Genomic DNA, 15016 nt, shown 5'->3' with positions numbered 1-15016 from the left:
TGCAGTATAACTCACCACCGTTCATTCGTACTTCCGTAAGTTACTGTCCACATACATCGAGCAGCTGGCATGCACTATAGTAGTTTACTTGAGACCTTGTTAATTGCATGGAATCATCGTTGAAATTACACATCAAGCTACCTTCCCATCGAGTGGATTTGTTCTGGAATGGTGATTTCGTGGTGGACCTTCTGACAACGGCTGTAGCCTATCGCTATCACTTACACGGTCGGATTTGCATCCTGTGGAGTTGGTTTGTTGCGGAGATCAAGAGGTCTCGTTCGGACAGCCGAACGTACCTCTGCGACAGATCAGAATTTCAGGCCATTGTCACGGTATTTCGTCGGGAATTTCCGACCTAAACCTCAAACGTCAGCAGCCCAGAGTTCGAATCCTCGGACCTCACCTGTGCACTGTAATATCTACGCAAGAGATACATGGCGTCGGTTGTGTACGAATCGTCATAGGAGTCTCAAGGACATGATGGCGGAGAAGTGACGAGCGTGACCGAGGCGTCCTGACTACCTCAAGCTCCAGATCTCAGATACCGTAGACAGCTGAAGATATACCTTCGCTCAATAGTTGCTTTGGTGAGTCCCGCTGCCCTTTGTCCCGCATGACTTGCTCATTGCGATGCATGCTCCTGTCGTAAGCAAGTACTGACGAGTACCTTTTCAGTAACTGTGGCGTCGAACGATAATCTTATTAACGAGCAGCTCAGTCTGTTTCCATCGGCGGTATGATCTGGTGAGCATCCAACATGCTATGACGAAACATTGACATTGACATACACATACCGGATTTTTTCTACTCAAACAGTCTTGAAATATACATGAAACATTGGCTCGCCGGTTCTGCCACTGTAACGAACGTGACCACCGGGATGTCAAATGCAGGCTGTATATTGTCTCCGTTGTGCCTGTGGCCTTGTTTCCCCTGATACCTTCATATAAGTGCAGGATACCCCCAATATCAGTATTCCGCCACGAACTGAACGGAGCGACTACTCACTATCCGATACGGTGCTACTCCCTGAGATGCTCTCTGCAAAGGGCCCGGGAAGGCAATTCTAGCACCGTCGTTGAGTCGGGAGTCCGAAGAACGTATGATTGCCAGTGAGTGGCTATAAGATGTTTTCCTAGAGTTAACGACCTTCTAGCGGGACACGGTCGAAGGTAAGATGTTCCTACTGCCAAATTTATCTGATTGGGAAAACTAAATTCGACCAGCTTTAGACGGAGTCAATTCACTGAGAGCTTAACTTTAAATTTATGCTTACAGAGTCTGCAACCGCTGCCCGCACCGAACATTAATGTTTACTTGCTTCATAAGATACGGCGCATCACCTCCAGAACCTCTCGTCCTTTGGAGCCGCACTGGTTGTCTCAGAACCAATGCTGTTCAAATTGACCAGCACTACGCCAACAACCCTGTCCAACTCTATCAGAGGCATTATCGTCGATGTCTAGAGCCAGGCCATCTCGAATGTTAAAGAACTCATCTGCCATATGCAATTCGGGAAATGCCACTGTCACTCGAGGCTGAAGCTCTGAAGTATCACATTGATCTGCCGATCAGGGAGATCAACTGGGAAATGTGACCAGTGAAAGACATGGGCGGGTCGATCTTGATTTCTATTGGTAACTGCAACGTTCGATCATCGTGTGGCAGCCTGCAGGTAGCACGCATCCGAAATATGCACTTATTCTCCCCATCCGAGCATAGTATACGGAGGGGAGGAACAATTATTGATGCCACGCAATTGGGAAGGCCAAAAGGCAAGTCTTGTGTATGTTCAATGTCACGTCACTGTCCGACGGGGGAAGAAAGAGTGGACTGTCTAGTGCGCAGATCATTATTTGAAGCTTGTGTGCGACACGCGCCATACTCTAACTGAGGACGGAGATCGCGTTTCGCCAGTACAGCTCCAAACACAGTGGCAAGACCATCGTGTACACTTTACGATATATGGCCTCTGCATGGAGGTCGAATGCGTCACTAATCGTGCTCAACCTGTGGAAGTTCGCAAGCCTCACAGCCGGAGGCCGAAACCCACATGTAGTCTTTCATGCAGTTAGTGACGATTCTCAATCTCTCGATCGAGGTGAGATACATCCTAATTTTCTAGCAGCCATGATCGTTGATGGGGAGGCTCTATGTGGTCTCCCACATGGGAGATCAGATCCAGGATACCCCAAGCCGTGGTTGTTGTATTGAGCGAGTATTCATTGCAGGTGTCAGTTTTTGGCCGCGGTTTCTGTTTTCCTCATTTTGATTTTGATTGTGCGAAGAACTCCTCTGAGCTATCGTTTGAGCTCCGTGGCGAAAAGATGACGTCGCTGCGAATCTTCCACATGCGAACATGAGCAGCGAGATGGCCGGACGTACATGGCGTATTCTGTATCATGTATAATCCGGCTATTTTTCACGACAAATAGTACTTCGGCCTGTCTGAAGAGCGCAGAAATTATGTAAATGTTCCTGATGTGTTTGTTAGTAGATGGCGATTTCGGCGGGAGAGTCCATAAGGCAGCAACAAGTTGGCTTTGGCATTTCCTCAGTGCTGTTCTGGTCTACGCAATGTGAATGAGCGTTACATGTCGGATACTCAGAAAGGTCAAGATGTTGACCTTCTTGTTTTGGCAGTTGGCCTACCTCTTCAGGAAGGAAGCGCTTAGATGCCTGCGGCTCTTACTCTGGACGCTGCCAATATTAATATCATGTTCTTTGCAGTTTTCCTCGAGCTCTGCCGCATGCGCATCGACTCTCTTTACACCTGCTTTATCTTGCACGTTGCACAGAAATTACCACTACAGTACCTTCTAACGGGTAGTTTCAACCATATGAGTCGTCACATCACTACGATTCGTCGCCCCAGCTGTTTTCGTCTCAGCCCATGCTCGAAGCCCGCCTCAGCGAGGCAATCGTCCTCAAGCGTGCTCTCTACGGTGCGCGCATTCTCGATTGCAGTGACTTTTCTTGATATCGTCCCGTCGTCACAGCCTTCAAAGAGCTTCGAGCAGACAACATCGCCTGCAGATATAGCGAAGATGCCATCGTGTGTAACCTTTGTATATTTTACATGTCTTGCTTAGGACTTCTCTCCCGCAGACGCTCCAGGCGTTCGACAAGCCCCGCGTCGTGCTCGTCATCGTCAGACTCGCCGCCTCCGCCTTTGAGCGCTATCTCTGCGACCGCCGGAGGACCCTCAGGGTGAAACTCGATTTACTGACCAAGGTGCTCCAATGTGCGAAATACGATGACGCTGTTACCATCAAGGCCGACGACCACATCGACTTCATCACTCTCACCTACCAAGCGCGGGGTGTGTCGCTTCTGTCGTGCCTTACCGTACGCACATACTGACGTCTACCGCAGACTCAGGTCGTGTGGAACATTACAATCTGGTTTTGAAAGATATTCCCTCGGATACGTTCTTCCCTGATACAAGGTTCCTCGCGCGGGCAACGATGCCCTCCGCAGAGTTTGCACGCGTCGCACGCAACCTCTCCCGCCTCAGCGACACCGTGTGCATCGAGATCTCTAAGAGAGGCGTCCGTTTCAGGACTGGCAGTAGCTCCTTCTCCTGCACCGTCTTCCTTCCCCAGGCGGATCCTGCCCTGTCACCACCCATGGAGGAGCCTGCGAATCCTCAGCAGGACGTTCAAGATGAACATCGGGACGAGGAAGAAGAATTTGGAGAGAAGGATGAGGATCCGGGCGACGTTATGATGAACGGACCCGACGAGAACTCCGACGCGGAGACTTTGCGGTCACGCAAGCATAAGAGAGCGTCGTCTAAGATCTGTCTGCAGGGGAAGCCCACAAAAGAAGCGGGGAAGGGCCCGTGCGATGCCAACGACGTGGCTCACAAGGGCGTCAGCGTTGAGGTGGACGAGACTATGGCGCTCACGGTCGGCTTGAAGTACCTTCTCAGCTTCGTCAAGAGTACCGAACGTTCGAACGCCCCCGTCGTCCAGCTCAGGATGGACGACAAGTCGCCTTTGATCGTGTGTCTGTTCTCCTGCTTTGCTTTGTTTATCCTTGCGTCCTTGCTTCACAGGGCTCTCCTCCCCAATTTCTGCCCGTGCCGTGTTCTCTTTTGGTCATTTGAGCTTTCTTCCTGCCTCCCGCTGCTAACGATCGCGCCTACTGCAGGTTTCGTATGATTTCGACCATGGCTTCATCCGATACTATCTTGCACCCTTAATCAAATAGTCGTGTGTCCTCGGGCCGTCCGATCTGGTTGTCCACGTCTCCTTCGGTTGTCTATGTATCTACCATGTCAAGTACTTCCAAGTACATCCACGAGGACGTCAAAGAATCTCTACAGGTCAGCATTGCTGTGGTTCGTTCCTCGTGCCCAAGGTATGCAACTACAGCCAAACCGTTGAGCACCTCAATAGCGAACTTTCAACCACGACTCAGGGCCATTGAACGCACGAAAGACATAAATGGGGCATAGACGCATACTGCATATTTATTCTCTATCCACAGCGACGACGGCTAACATTACAAGAATACACCACAAAGCAGCCACAGAACTAACACGAACAGGAGGAGGGGAAAGTTGAAAACGGGCGGGAGCGCGCACCGTGCGCCCGCGACATTAGCTAGCCCGCAGGCGGGAGGGTATACCGTACCGCACTAAGGAAACGAGGGTAGAGAGTTGGCCGCGAAACCAAGGAGCCAGTCTGCGAGACGCTTCAGATGGTAAGGTAGAGTAGAATAGATATGTGCATAATCTGGAGCTGTGAGAGCTGTGAAACAAACGAGACAACGGACATAAGGACGTGGACACGGGTAAAAGCAAGGAATGAGAGGGGTACGCTGGTATGAGATACAGGTCAGGTATCGTGGTATCACTCGCGCGCAACCCAGTCAGTACTACGAGCAACGAGCTCGATCGAATTGTCGATGGTCCAGAACAGCCGCTCGATGGCACTGCGGCCACTCCAGCTCTTCTGGTCGCGCAGAATCATTGCCTGCACACATCCATGTTAGCCCATCGCAGTACACAAATGCAACGAACCATCGATGACGTACCTGCTGCGCACCAAAGTTTCGTTGGTCATGTGCGAACACGTCGACGCTCTCGTCCAGCGCTTCGGACAATATTTGCATGTCCTGCATGACCGCCTGGATCGCGCGTACCGCCGAGAGCGTCAAGATCTCCTTGCGGTTCCTGGGGGCGCCGCCCTGCGGGTTCGGTGGAGGCAGCGACTGTGTAATGTTCTGGAGCACAGTGTGCAAGATGCGGCGCGTTTCGCTGAGGAGCTTCTGTGCTTGGGGAATATTCTTCCTTGACACGAGCACGAGCGCGCGGGTGATCATGTCGGACGCAAGTAGTTCCATGCGGCGACGCACGATCACAGGGTTCGATCCGTTCGGCGCCGGAGTGCGTGGACGACTGCCTGGGTGGGGCATCGGGAGAAGCGTCACTGTGAGTAACACGGGGTGCGCAAGCCGTGAGACGTGCTTCGCCGCGGCGGGGTCGAAGAACGAGCCGTCGACCTCGAACACGGGCACCTCGTCGATCATGCGGTCCATCATCCCATCTGCGAGATCTGGCGAGTCCCCGATGGACAGGGCATCGAGACCCATGCGCTGGTTAAACTGGTCTGTCGCGCTCAGCGCCCGGGGCATATGATGCGGACCCGATTGTGCCGTCGGCGTGACCGCGACGTCGCTATTGTCCAGCTCGAGCTCGATGAGCATCTCCTTCCGCTCACCGTAGCGCAATTCCCCGAGCTCAACATCGACGTCGCGCCCATCCGACGAGAGGATCGCCATCGGGCCGCCGGAGATCTTGCGGATGCGGAACCGCTGCCCGTCGACGATCTTCATGTGCATCTTCATGTGGAGGAGGCCAATAGACATCATGCCGCCAATGCACCCCGCAAGGCAGTCCCGTAAGTCGTACCAGTCCTTCACGAACGTGTACGTGCCGCTTGTGTGGTTGGACATGAGCCAGAGCGACGCGGGGTCGTGCGAGCGCCCGTAGCCGAACGAGTGGATAGGCACGTTAGCAGCCTCGGTACGGGCGAGCACGAGGTCCATCTGCGCGCGTCGCGTGGTATCCGCCGCATCGCTAACGAGGACCATACCGGTGACTGGATTACGAGACTTGCGTTGCAGTACGACGTCAAGACCTGTTCCAATTCATAAGTGACACGAAAGGACGCAAGACTTCCAGTGAACACGCACCATGGTTCACCGCAGTAACAACGTCCGTCTTGTCCTCCTGCGCGCTCCTGACGAGGAACTCGTCTTCAAACGGCGTGCCGTCATCCCGGCGGCCGATTTCATCCACGAACTTCTTCAGCCTCTGACGGCTCGGCAGCTTGCCGGGGCACAGGAACGGCGTCTTGCGCACCTTGCCGCCAATGCCGACCTCGAACGTAACCAAGCTAAGACGGTCCTTGGGCGCAAGAGACGCCAGGATAAAATCAAGCGACGCGCGGATAACGCGTACTTTAAGCGCAGCGGTGCTCGGCGTCGCATGAGGAGAGGGTATGGAGATGACCAAGATAAGATCGAGCGGCGGGTGCGGGAGCGGGCTGAGCGAGTTGGACGGGCCACTCGAGAGGTGGGGCGCGACGAGCGGGGTGGGGGAGTTGTATCGCGTGAGCTCGTCGTCCTCCTCCAGCGTGGACAGCTTTTGGTGGAGGCCCCGGGAGCCCGCGGCAGAGCCATAGGACGTCTGTGAGGAGATGGTCGATCGTGACGATCCGTTCAACAGGCTGTCCATGGTACTTGCCGTCGTGCCCGTCGTGCTCCCGCTGAGCATGCGCATCGCCTTCTGGCTGCCGCCGAACTCCTCGAGGTCCGGCGCGCGCTCGTAAACGGGCTGTGGGGCATGCAGGGAGGGCTGCTGCGCCGCCGCCGCCTGCTGCTGGTAGACGGCAACGAGCGACTGGATGTGTGCTTTCCACGTCTCAAGCGAGGACCGGTCCTTGAAGATCAGGATGAACGAGTCCAGCCGCTCATCCTCCATGTCAATCGTCAGGCTCAGTTCACCCTGGACGGACGTGTCCGTGACTTGCTTGATGTGCCTGATGTAAATTCGGCCCTTGAGGCGGAGCACGCCCTTTGAGACAGACGGACCAGCAGAGCCCATCCCCGTCCCATCGCTGAATGCAGCGGCCGCGCCCGACGCAGAGGACAGCAGACGCCCCAGCGTGCGCTTCTTCTCCTCGACCACGCAGATGATCGCCTCGCGGAAGAGGTACACGAAAAACTCGCGCACGAGCGCGTCGCGGCGCACAGACAGGAGGTCGTACATCTGCAGCGACCCGAGGCCCTCGAGCGGGTGGCCCTTCCAGTCGATGATGCGCGCGCGCAGGTCCTCCGTGATCGCCGTGAACGGCGAGCTCTCCTCCTCCTGCGGCTCCTCGCGCTCCTGCAGGCTCGCGAGCAGCGGTTCCTGGGAAGAGACGGGCGAGACTCGGTGCGTGTGCACCTGCGACGCGGGCGGTGCGGGCGGATCGTGTGGCGGGATCGCGTATTGCGGGCGCGGGCTGGAGCGCACGGACTGACTGCGCGAGTCTACCGGGTATGGAGTTGGGCTGCTGGACGAGTATGAGTCGTGCGCGGGCATGACCGCGCCGGGGACGTGCGTGCTCGACCGCTTCCCGGGTAATTCGACGACGACGATGCACGTCAGCGGCTGGCTCTGCTCGGCGGTGCGCGTGATCGTCGAGAACTCGGATCGCACTTGGATCGACGGTGCGACGATGTACGGCGAATAGTCGTGCGGATTCGGGGACTTTGGCGCGTGCTCGACCGGGTCGTCTTCGTTCGGGTCGTACGGTTTGGTGACGGTAACTGTGTTTCGCGCGTTTGTGTTGAAGGAACGCAGGGATGACGGGGTCTCTCTGCCTGGGTATAGGGAGGGGCCGTTTGGGTCGCCCATACCCGTGAGAGCAGCAAGTTCTGTAGACGATCAGCGCCAGCGCGTAACCAGAAGTAAACTACTCACTGTTGGATTTTCCACCATCGCCGTCGCCAACTTTCATGGGTCGTCTGCACACGCCGCACACGCCCAAGTTGGATTTTCGGATAACATTGCCGGCTTTGGAAGTGCTCGGCGTTGGTCCGTAAACTGCAATGAAGCATGCCTAAGTGACACCCAATGTTAGCAACCGTCTGTTCAGGAAGGGAATATATTGAAAATTAAAGAAAGCGAGCAACGACACTAAAGAGCCAAGCCGTCAGGCGTAGCAGATAAGAAAGCAACCACTCCCATATAGGACACCAAGAGACCGGAATTCAATGCACGATACCCTGAAAATTGGTGCCAGACAAGAAGACCACGTAACATGGGAGAAAAGGCGGTATCATGGGGAAGAAATGACCTAGATCAACTCAATGCCGGCAGCAGTCCCGAGTGAGCAGCCTTCGCAATAGAATGCACGCACACTAGAAGGCCTAGATAGAGCATACGAAGGAGCGCAAACTGTCACTCGCGTGACTTTCTGGCTCCATTTACGACACACCAGTCAGAAATTCTGCAACTCGAGTGGACAACAAATTGCCTTTGCAACCGTGAGCGTTGCCGAAGAGCCGCCATCCACTATCATGGAAAGACGTGGAAGATTACGGGCCAGTGACATTTGGAATATCTCCGCGCATGACCAAGTCCAGACCATTCGAGAACATAAATGCCTAGCTGGAAAGCACGGAAACAAAGCACTCCAAATGCGAAAATTTTCATGTACTGCACAGGCCCAGGACGCGCAGAACACGAAAATATGATACTCCAAGTAGACGAAGGCATCGGACCATAAGCGCAGAATAATCCCGAAAATGGAGCAACAACCCAGACAAGAAGTGAATGAGGCGGCATCACGGGGGAAGCGATTCGTAGACACGTGCCGACGCATAAGAACGTACGCGAGCCCAGAGACGCGTACGCAGAAGGCTTGCAGTGAGTACGGCCGCTCACAGCGAGCAACACAACGCGCAGAGATCGTTCCGCGCAGGCCGCAATTGTTGCGAGGACACACCGCAGTATTACCAGAACAAATGTCTTCCGAGCTGTGCAAGGAACAGCAGGCCTTCTGTAGACGAAGAAAGTTGTCCTCGCGACCACAGTTGGACATCCGTGGGTCTCGGGATTTTTAGCGGCTAAGCCTTAATAGGTCCCGACCGATGTCTTGGGAGCAGCAACTTCCGGGCGGGAACCGAAGCGCGCGACCGCAAAAAATGCTGGAACACAGAGGACAATAAAGACGTTCGTACGAGAGGGCGCAAGAATAACAACGTGCAGCCAAGCAGAGTGGTGCCAATTCCAGAAATGAGAAGGCAGTAGTTGGTTCGATCGCGGTGCAGCAGCCCAGGGTAGAATGACGATAAGTGAGACAAGATCGCGGACTATCGCCCTCGAGGGCGGACAAGGACCCCTCGCGTCGCGGCTCGCTCTCCAATTGAAAGTCGAACAATGAGGGAGGAAGCGACTCACCTCATGAAGAGCATGACCGCACTCTGGTACGATGTGGGGTTTCTCGCCAGGGAGCCTGAAGCTGAAGCTGAGGGGCTCTAGACAGACGGGGCACTCTTCCTCCTCGTCTGAGGCGTCGTGGCTGGATACTACGGGAAGGGGGGCCGCGACCATGGCGGCAAAAGGATGGTGGGATCTCGTGGAGGCGGTGTCGGAGTAGGCGGGGAGGCTGGGAGAGGAGACGGCGGAGTAGGAAGAATGGAGCGAGGCTACGGAGGGGGCGCGGGAAGGCTGGCGATGGAATACTGAGCGTAGGGTGAAGGAGGGCAGCAAGGAGCGAGAACGAGAAGAAGAAGATGCGCTGTGAGTATCGGAAGAGTACTGTGCGTGATGGGCGTGATGAGGAGAGCTCTGCAGACCGGAATTCCTGTGAGTCCAGTGGTCGGAAAACTCAGATTTCATGCAGGCCGAAAAGAAGAGGAGAGAAGGCGGGCGAATGGAAAGTCTGCTGCAGACGGCAGAAATTGTGATCGACTGGATTATTTCTAAACAGCCGACGCCACGCTACTCTAGTCCAGTCTAGCCGCTTGTTCTCTCTTGGGCCCTTTCCTTCTATTCCTTTCCTCGCCGTTGTACCCATTTATTTACCTGCGCTATTCCTACCAGGACAACATTCGTATTTTCCAAGGCCATTGTCCCGCTCTTTCCATTATTCTCCGTCGCGCATTATACGTGGTTCTCACGGCACTTGCCCGATACGGCACATCTCTGCATCACGTCCTCCGTCTGTCACTCTCGACCTGTGTTCAACAGTCAGCGCAGCGACTCGAGTAGTGTTCCTGCAATTCGTCCTGCTCGTCCTCGCCCGCCTGTCGAGCCCCGCCGCGACCGACCGCTCCCCTTTACCTCGGCCCCGCCCGCAAGCTCGTCAGTTTTTCCCAGGAAAGTTTTCGCTATGCCTGCTCTCCGCCCGAACCGGTCCTGCTCCGGGACGACGAACGCGAGTCCAATGGGGCACGGCTAGGGCGAGCTCATGCCTCCCATCAGTTCCCGTCAGAACTCTCACCGACGCCTGCTCATTTTTGACCCACTCCGCCTGATGTACCCACACCTGATCCCAAGTCTTCTCCCAGTGCTGAATCATACATCTGCTTGATATCATCAATTGCACACTTTGCATCTGTAACGTGCGTAGCACATATACATATGCAATAGCAGTGTGCCCAGGCACCCATCTCCCTCCTTATTCCTATGTTCTTCTCTCGATCTCTACAGCTGTGCATGTTCGTTGCTCTGAGAAGTACTTATTCCCCATCTCGATACACCGCGGCATCCCCCGTTCTGAGGATGATCAACTCCGATGCCGGTACGCTTCTATCTATTGACTGCGCTGTTCTTCCACGCAGCATGATATCAACCTCCCAGGCACGCAAAATTCTTTTTCACCGCGACGGACGCCTCTCGGACATGCTGTCCCACTGCTGGCGTTCGGCTTGTCACATTTATCCCATTGCACGTCCGCCGTGTCAGCGCCGCTGAACGACCTGTGTGTCCTGCCCGGGCGCGAGCCCATCGCTCCTACCATTCTAGCCGGCGAAATACTGATGCGATCCATCATCTTTCGATGAAGAATCGTGGCGGCGCAGTGCGACCACGTCTACATCTTCTCAATATATATTTAATTTGACTATCGTGGCTTCGACTTTGTAAGTTCTCCTTCTCCACGTCGTTCCCCTTTTGGTTAAATACCTGGGCCCGGGCGCGTTGTGGCGCTGACGATGGGATAGATCTGGGTGAGACCCTGGGTTTCGGCGCCACGACGGACCACATCGCAGGTGCCGGCGAGGGCGCGTGCGGCTTTGACTATGATAAAGCCTCGCACGGACGTCATGCTCCGGCACACAAACGTGTCACCACGGCAGTCTGCACCTGTCATTTCTGCTTGACTTGCCTCCGACCAGGTCGTCCCTCTCATCGCATTTGGTGCTGAACTGCATCGCCTTGCATCTTGAACGTTTGAACGAGAAATTCGGGGAGAGGTAGAACGCTCATAATATCCTCCTTCATCATCGTCGTCGACGACGACAGGTGTGCACCGGCGCTCGCCACTGCACAGATTTTCCCTGATGGTGTATTTGTTGCATTCGTCTACATCTTCTCAATACAGTGTAACCGCGCCGCTTTGTACACCCTCATCACTTTGCACACCTGCCAGGCGCGCTCTCAGTTTTTATCTGGGCAGCCTGCTGTTTTGTGTATATCTAGTAGCCCTATCGTATGAGATGCACATTCTTCTGAAGGAGGTCAGGAAGTCCAGAGACGAACAGAGACAACCACCTACCTGATTGTACTCCGTGCAGTGAGATTGTAGAACTGAAGAGCATAAAGGCGAAATATGACGGTGGAGTTGAGGAGGCGGGTCTCTGCATCTGATCTCGTACGACCATTTCACAAAACCATAGCAGCCTGCAGCGCCAGAGCCAGAACCCGTTCCTGCTCCGCCTGCGCCCCCTGCCTAGCGCACGGTACTTGCATAAGCGCGAGGAGCGTCGCAAGTCCAAGTTCAAGCCTAAGGCATTTCCTGCTCCCGAGCCTGTTCCTGCCACTGCGCCATGCCCGGCACGGGCTGCCTTGAACATGCCCATGTTGGCTCAATGGAGGCATCAGTCCATCCTCTGCTCATTATCGTCTTTGCTATACACTAACTCTATATCTGATCGTGGACAGCGAACGTCGGGATGTCGCCCAATCGTCGTGCAGCGCCAGCTGCAATACCGTCGCGTTGCCCTCGCGTCTTGGCTTGTTCGGTGCGTCGTTCTTGTTCTGGCAATGACGCGTGCTCACACTCAAAGGTCCTCCGTCCCCGCCGCCACATTAGTCCACCTAGACCTTGCTACAGAACTTCTGATTATTCTGTCATGCCATAGGAATAAATATCGTTGTATCTACCGCTTTGTATGATGACGTTTATCGACAAATGTCTGCTTGGCTAAATGGTTTGATTCCTGACGCCTAAGATTGGGTTCTCTCTCTCCAAACGACCGAACAGATCTTTCAAGGGTGTGCCACCACCAACGTAGAACTGAGCCTCCGCACTCTACCGGTTTGATTTGCTGCTTGCTCGCTTCCTTTTGTGCGCCGATCTTTGAGCCTGTGTCGTGGCGCCAACAGAGCGCAATGAGGGTGCAAGAGCTGCCAGCACGGCGTTCGATGTGCCAGCCAGCATGCTTGACTCGCTCGCATGCGGCGGAAAATTGGTTTCCTCAGCATCCGCCGAAGACGAGCCCACTACCTGTTCCATCCCACTGAAGGAATGTTGGCATCAGTAGGTGGAATGTCAACAACAAAAGTCAAAGTTACGCAGTCGGAAACAACTGCTCGGCACTCAGTCCCATAACATATTGTTCCACTCTTTCCTCCCATGTTTCGCGAGAGGGTGGCTCGTAGAGCTGGTACTTAAACCCTGGTTCGATATCTGTGGAAACTACGAAGACCAACTTCCACTTCTTCCTATACCGACTCTTGGTAGGAAGAATGTTCGCGACTCTTTGTAGTCCTTGCACTTTGATTGATTGATCCAGACTGGTTGTGAACTGAAATAGGATTGGTGTCCCATCAACGAACGTGAAAGAATTAATACTCGGGATATTTGAATTCAGCGGACGGTAGTACGTGCGTGGCGCCAGATTACCAGAGATCTGAGAGATCTTCTCGAAGACGACCGCTTGCGAAGTCATAGAAAGGTCCCACTGAGTCTGAGACGAAGAATTATGACCACTCGAAAGAGACCTAATGGCGTAGCTCTGTGTCCCAACAGCTGAAAGGACGTGATGCGCGGTATATTCAAAGATGCTTCCCGCCGTCCCTCTGGAGAGATGACCCGACAAGAGCCTATTGTAGATTTTGCGCATGGACGATCCTAACAAATGCTGCGCATGCTGATGAATCATGTCCCAAATGAATGGAGTGGCGACCTTCCCGTGCATGATGCCTCGATAAATCTTCCCGTCCAAAGTTGCCGGGCCTACAATCACTAGTACGTCGCTCACCGAATCATCCCAACCACCGTCTCCCAGTGGGAACAGAGTGTTGGGATCCTGACATTTGTTCAATGCGAACCAAATTTCTAACAGATACTGCGCACGGTGCACGCAGGACCGGTGCACGCAGGACCAGTACACGGTGCGCACAGACGCACCAAACTCACTGTAGGCGTCCCAAAGTTCCCGATCAGTGGGCTGACGATTAATCTCTTGTAGTGGCCTGAAACGAAATTTCGTCAAATCCTTGTAACAGCTGCAATACCTTCATACATACATCGCAGCGTATATCTCACACCAGGACCAGGGCTTCATGATATATTTGTTAGCCCCTTGTTGTTTCGCCCATTCGTTGTACCTGCTAGGTTTCGGGGAAGAGGAAAGGATAACCTTCCACGTATGGAAGAAGAAGCTATACCATTGTGGTATCGCTTGACTTTCATTCGAATCAAACAAGATCCATCCTTTATCCGTGCCATCGATATTCCCTCCGGGAACGTCCCCGCCATGTATTTTGGACAACTCCTGGCGTAGGAATACGAAGTCCATCTCAGTTCCACCGAATTGGTAGGCGCCTGACTCTCTGAATAAGAAGAACGCATCGGCGTGGGGCGCGTAAATGGTCGGCAATCCTTTGATCAGCCGGTCAACCAGAGCGTATATCAGGAATAGACTATTTCCTGTTCGCGCAGGTCAGGTTCAGTATCATTTTTAATACCGTATGCTACTCACCGACACCAGGCTGACCAGTCAAGACGACCGGCTTCTGGTTTTCCTCGAAACTCGCCATCGCATCCTTATACTCCTGTCGAACCAGCACCTGACGCCTTACCATGGGGCTAGGCAGCCACGACAAATCAAGCCGAGTGTAATCGAATGGAATCCGAGGGATGCCGGGGTCGACGCTAGCTAATGCGGCTGCTGCATCGTCGTCATCTTCCACGATACCTGCTGAAGAAGAATCGGCCTCAACAACGTTGGACTGCATCCTGTCCTTCAAGTTTTCGTAATCTGGGATGGAAATACGACTTTGAATGAAGACTTGGCGCCTGTCCTCGGGTTCGTCTGAATCGCTCCTTTTCCACAATTCGCGATATAGAATTCGATAGCTTAGGGATCCGAGATCAAAACTGCGAGTTTGAGCATTGGGATCAGAAAGATGGTAGACTCGCATGATAGATGATAGGTGAGGCTCCTAAAACCAGCCGACTTCTCGCTCCCTATGTATATGTTTTAGCAGATCATGTGACAAATGTTTTATGAGACTTACCTGATTGAGGGAAAATTACTGTAAAAGGATAATGTGCACCCCCCACCAGGGCTCTGAAGGACCCCCGCGAATCCACTGAGAGCTCCGATGCACCGATCCCCGAAAATTGGGCCGCCGGAGGCAAAATGTTTGATCTTCGACCCCCGAAAATGGCCAAAAAGTCGTCGAAAGTTGGGTGCGAAACACCCCCGAAATGTGACCTTCCAACCTGAGGTTAGGTCCAGAACCCCCGAAAACCGAGATTGGCTGGCGGATCTCTCAGGT

At 54.0% G+C, this 15016-nt stretch overlaps 5 protein-coding genes across 5 annotated transcripts; 2 read left to right on the top strand and 3 right to left on the bottom strand.

Moving 5' to 3' along the window:
* Positions 1 to 330: 330 nt before the first annotated feature.
* Positions 331 to 639, bottom strand: SCP_0901400 (hypothetical protein; the record flags this gene model as incomplete). Its single annotated transcript, XM_027761373.1, has 3 exons — positions 331 to 358; positions 407 to 521; positions 570 to 639. The coding sequence occupies 3 exons, from the start codon at positions 637 to 639 to the stop codon at positions 331 to 333; spliced, it is 213 nt and encodes a 70-aa protein (XP_027617174.1).
* A 2257-nt stretch (positions 640 to 2896) lies between these two features.
* SCP_0901390 (hypothetical protein) lies at positions 2897 to 4169 on the top strand (the record flags this gene model as incomplete). Its single annotated transcript, XM_027761372.1, has 4 exons — positions 2897 to 2948; positions 3003 to 3058; positions 3112 to 3325; positions 3379 to 4169. The coding sequence occupies 4 exons, from the start codon at positions 2897 to 2899 to the stop codon at positions 4167 to 4169; spliced, it is 1113 nt and encodes a 370-aa protein (XP_027617173.1).
* A 693-nt stretch (positions 4170 to 4862) lies between these two features.
* SCP_0901380 (predicted protein) lies at positions 4863 to 9616 on the bottom strand (the record flags this gene model as incomplete). The annotated part of the gene is made up of 5 exons (XM_027761371.1): positions 4863 to 4985; positions 5047 to 6152; positions 6208 to 7935; positions 7982 to 8120; positions 9464 to 9616. The coding sequence occupies 5 exons, from the start codon at positions 9614 to 9616 to the stop codon at positions 4863 to 4865; spliced, it is 3249 nt and encodes a 1082-aa protein (XP_027617172.1).
* A 1173-nt stretch (positions 9617 to 10789) lies between these two features.
* On the top strand, positions 10790 to 11070 carry SCP_0901370 (hypothetical protein; the record flags this gene model as incomplete). Its single annotated transcript, XM_027761370.1, has 2 exons — positions 10790 to 10808; positions 10868 to 11070. 2 exons carry the CDS (start codon positions 10790 to 10792, stop codon positions 11068 to 11070), a joined length of 222 nt encoding a protein of 73 aa, XP_027617171.1.
* Positions 11071 to 12539: 1469 nt separating this feature from the next.
* SCP_0901360 (hypothetical protein) lies at positions 12540 to 14656 on the bottom strand (the record flags this gene model as incomplete). Its single annotated transcript, XM_027761369.1, has 4 exons — positions 12540 to 12747; positions 12803 to 13705; positions 13760 to 14162; positions 14215 to 14656. The coding sequence occupies 4 exons, from the start codon at positions 14654 to 14656 to the stop codon at positions 12540 to 12542; spliced, it is 1956 nt and encodes a 651-aa protein (XP_027617170.1).
* Positions 14657 to 15016: the final 360 nt, after the last annotated feature.

This window comes from Sparassis crispa (assembly GCF_003851025.1).
Source record: "Sparassis crispa DNA, contig_000008F, whole genome shotgun sequence".
Lineage (NCBI taxonomy): Eukaryota > Fungi > Basidiomycota > Agaricomycetes > Polyporales > Sparassidaceae > Sparassis > Sparassis crispa.
The sequence above is the reverse complement of the archived record's forward strand: the minus strand, read 5'-3'. Positions and strand labels throughout refer to the sequence as shown.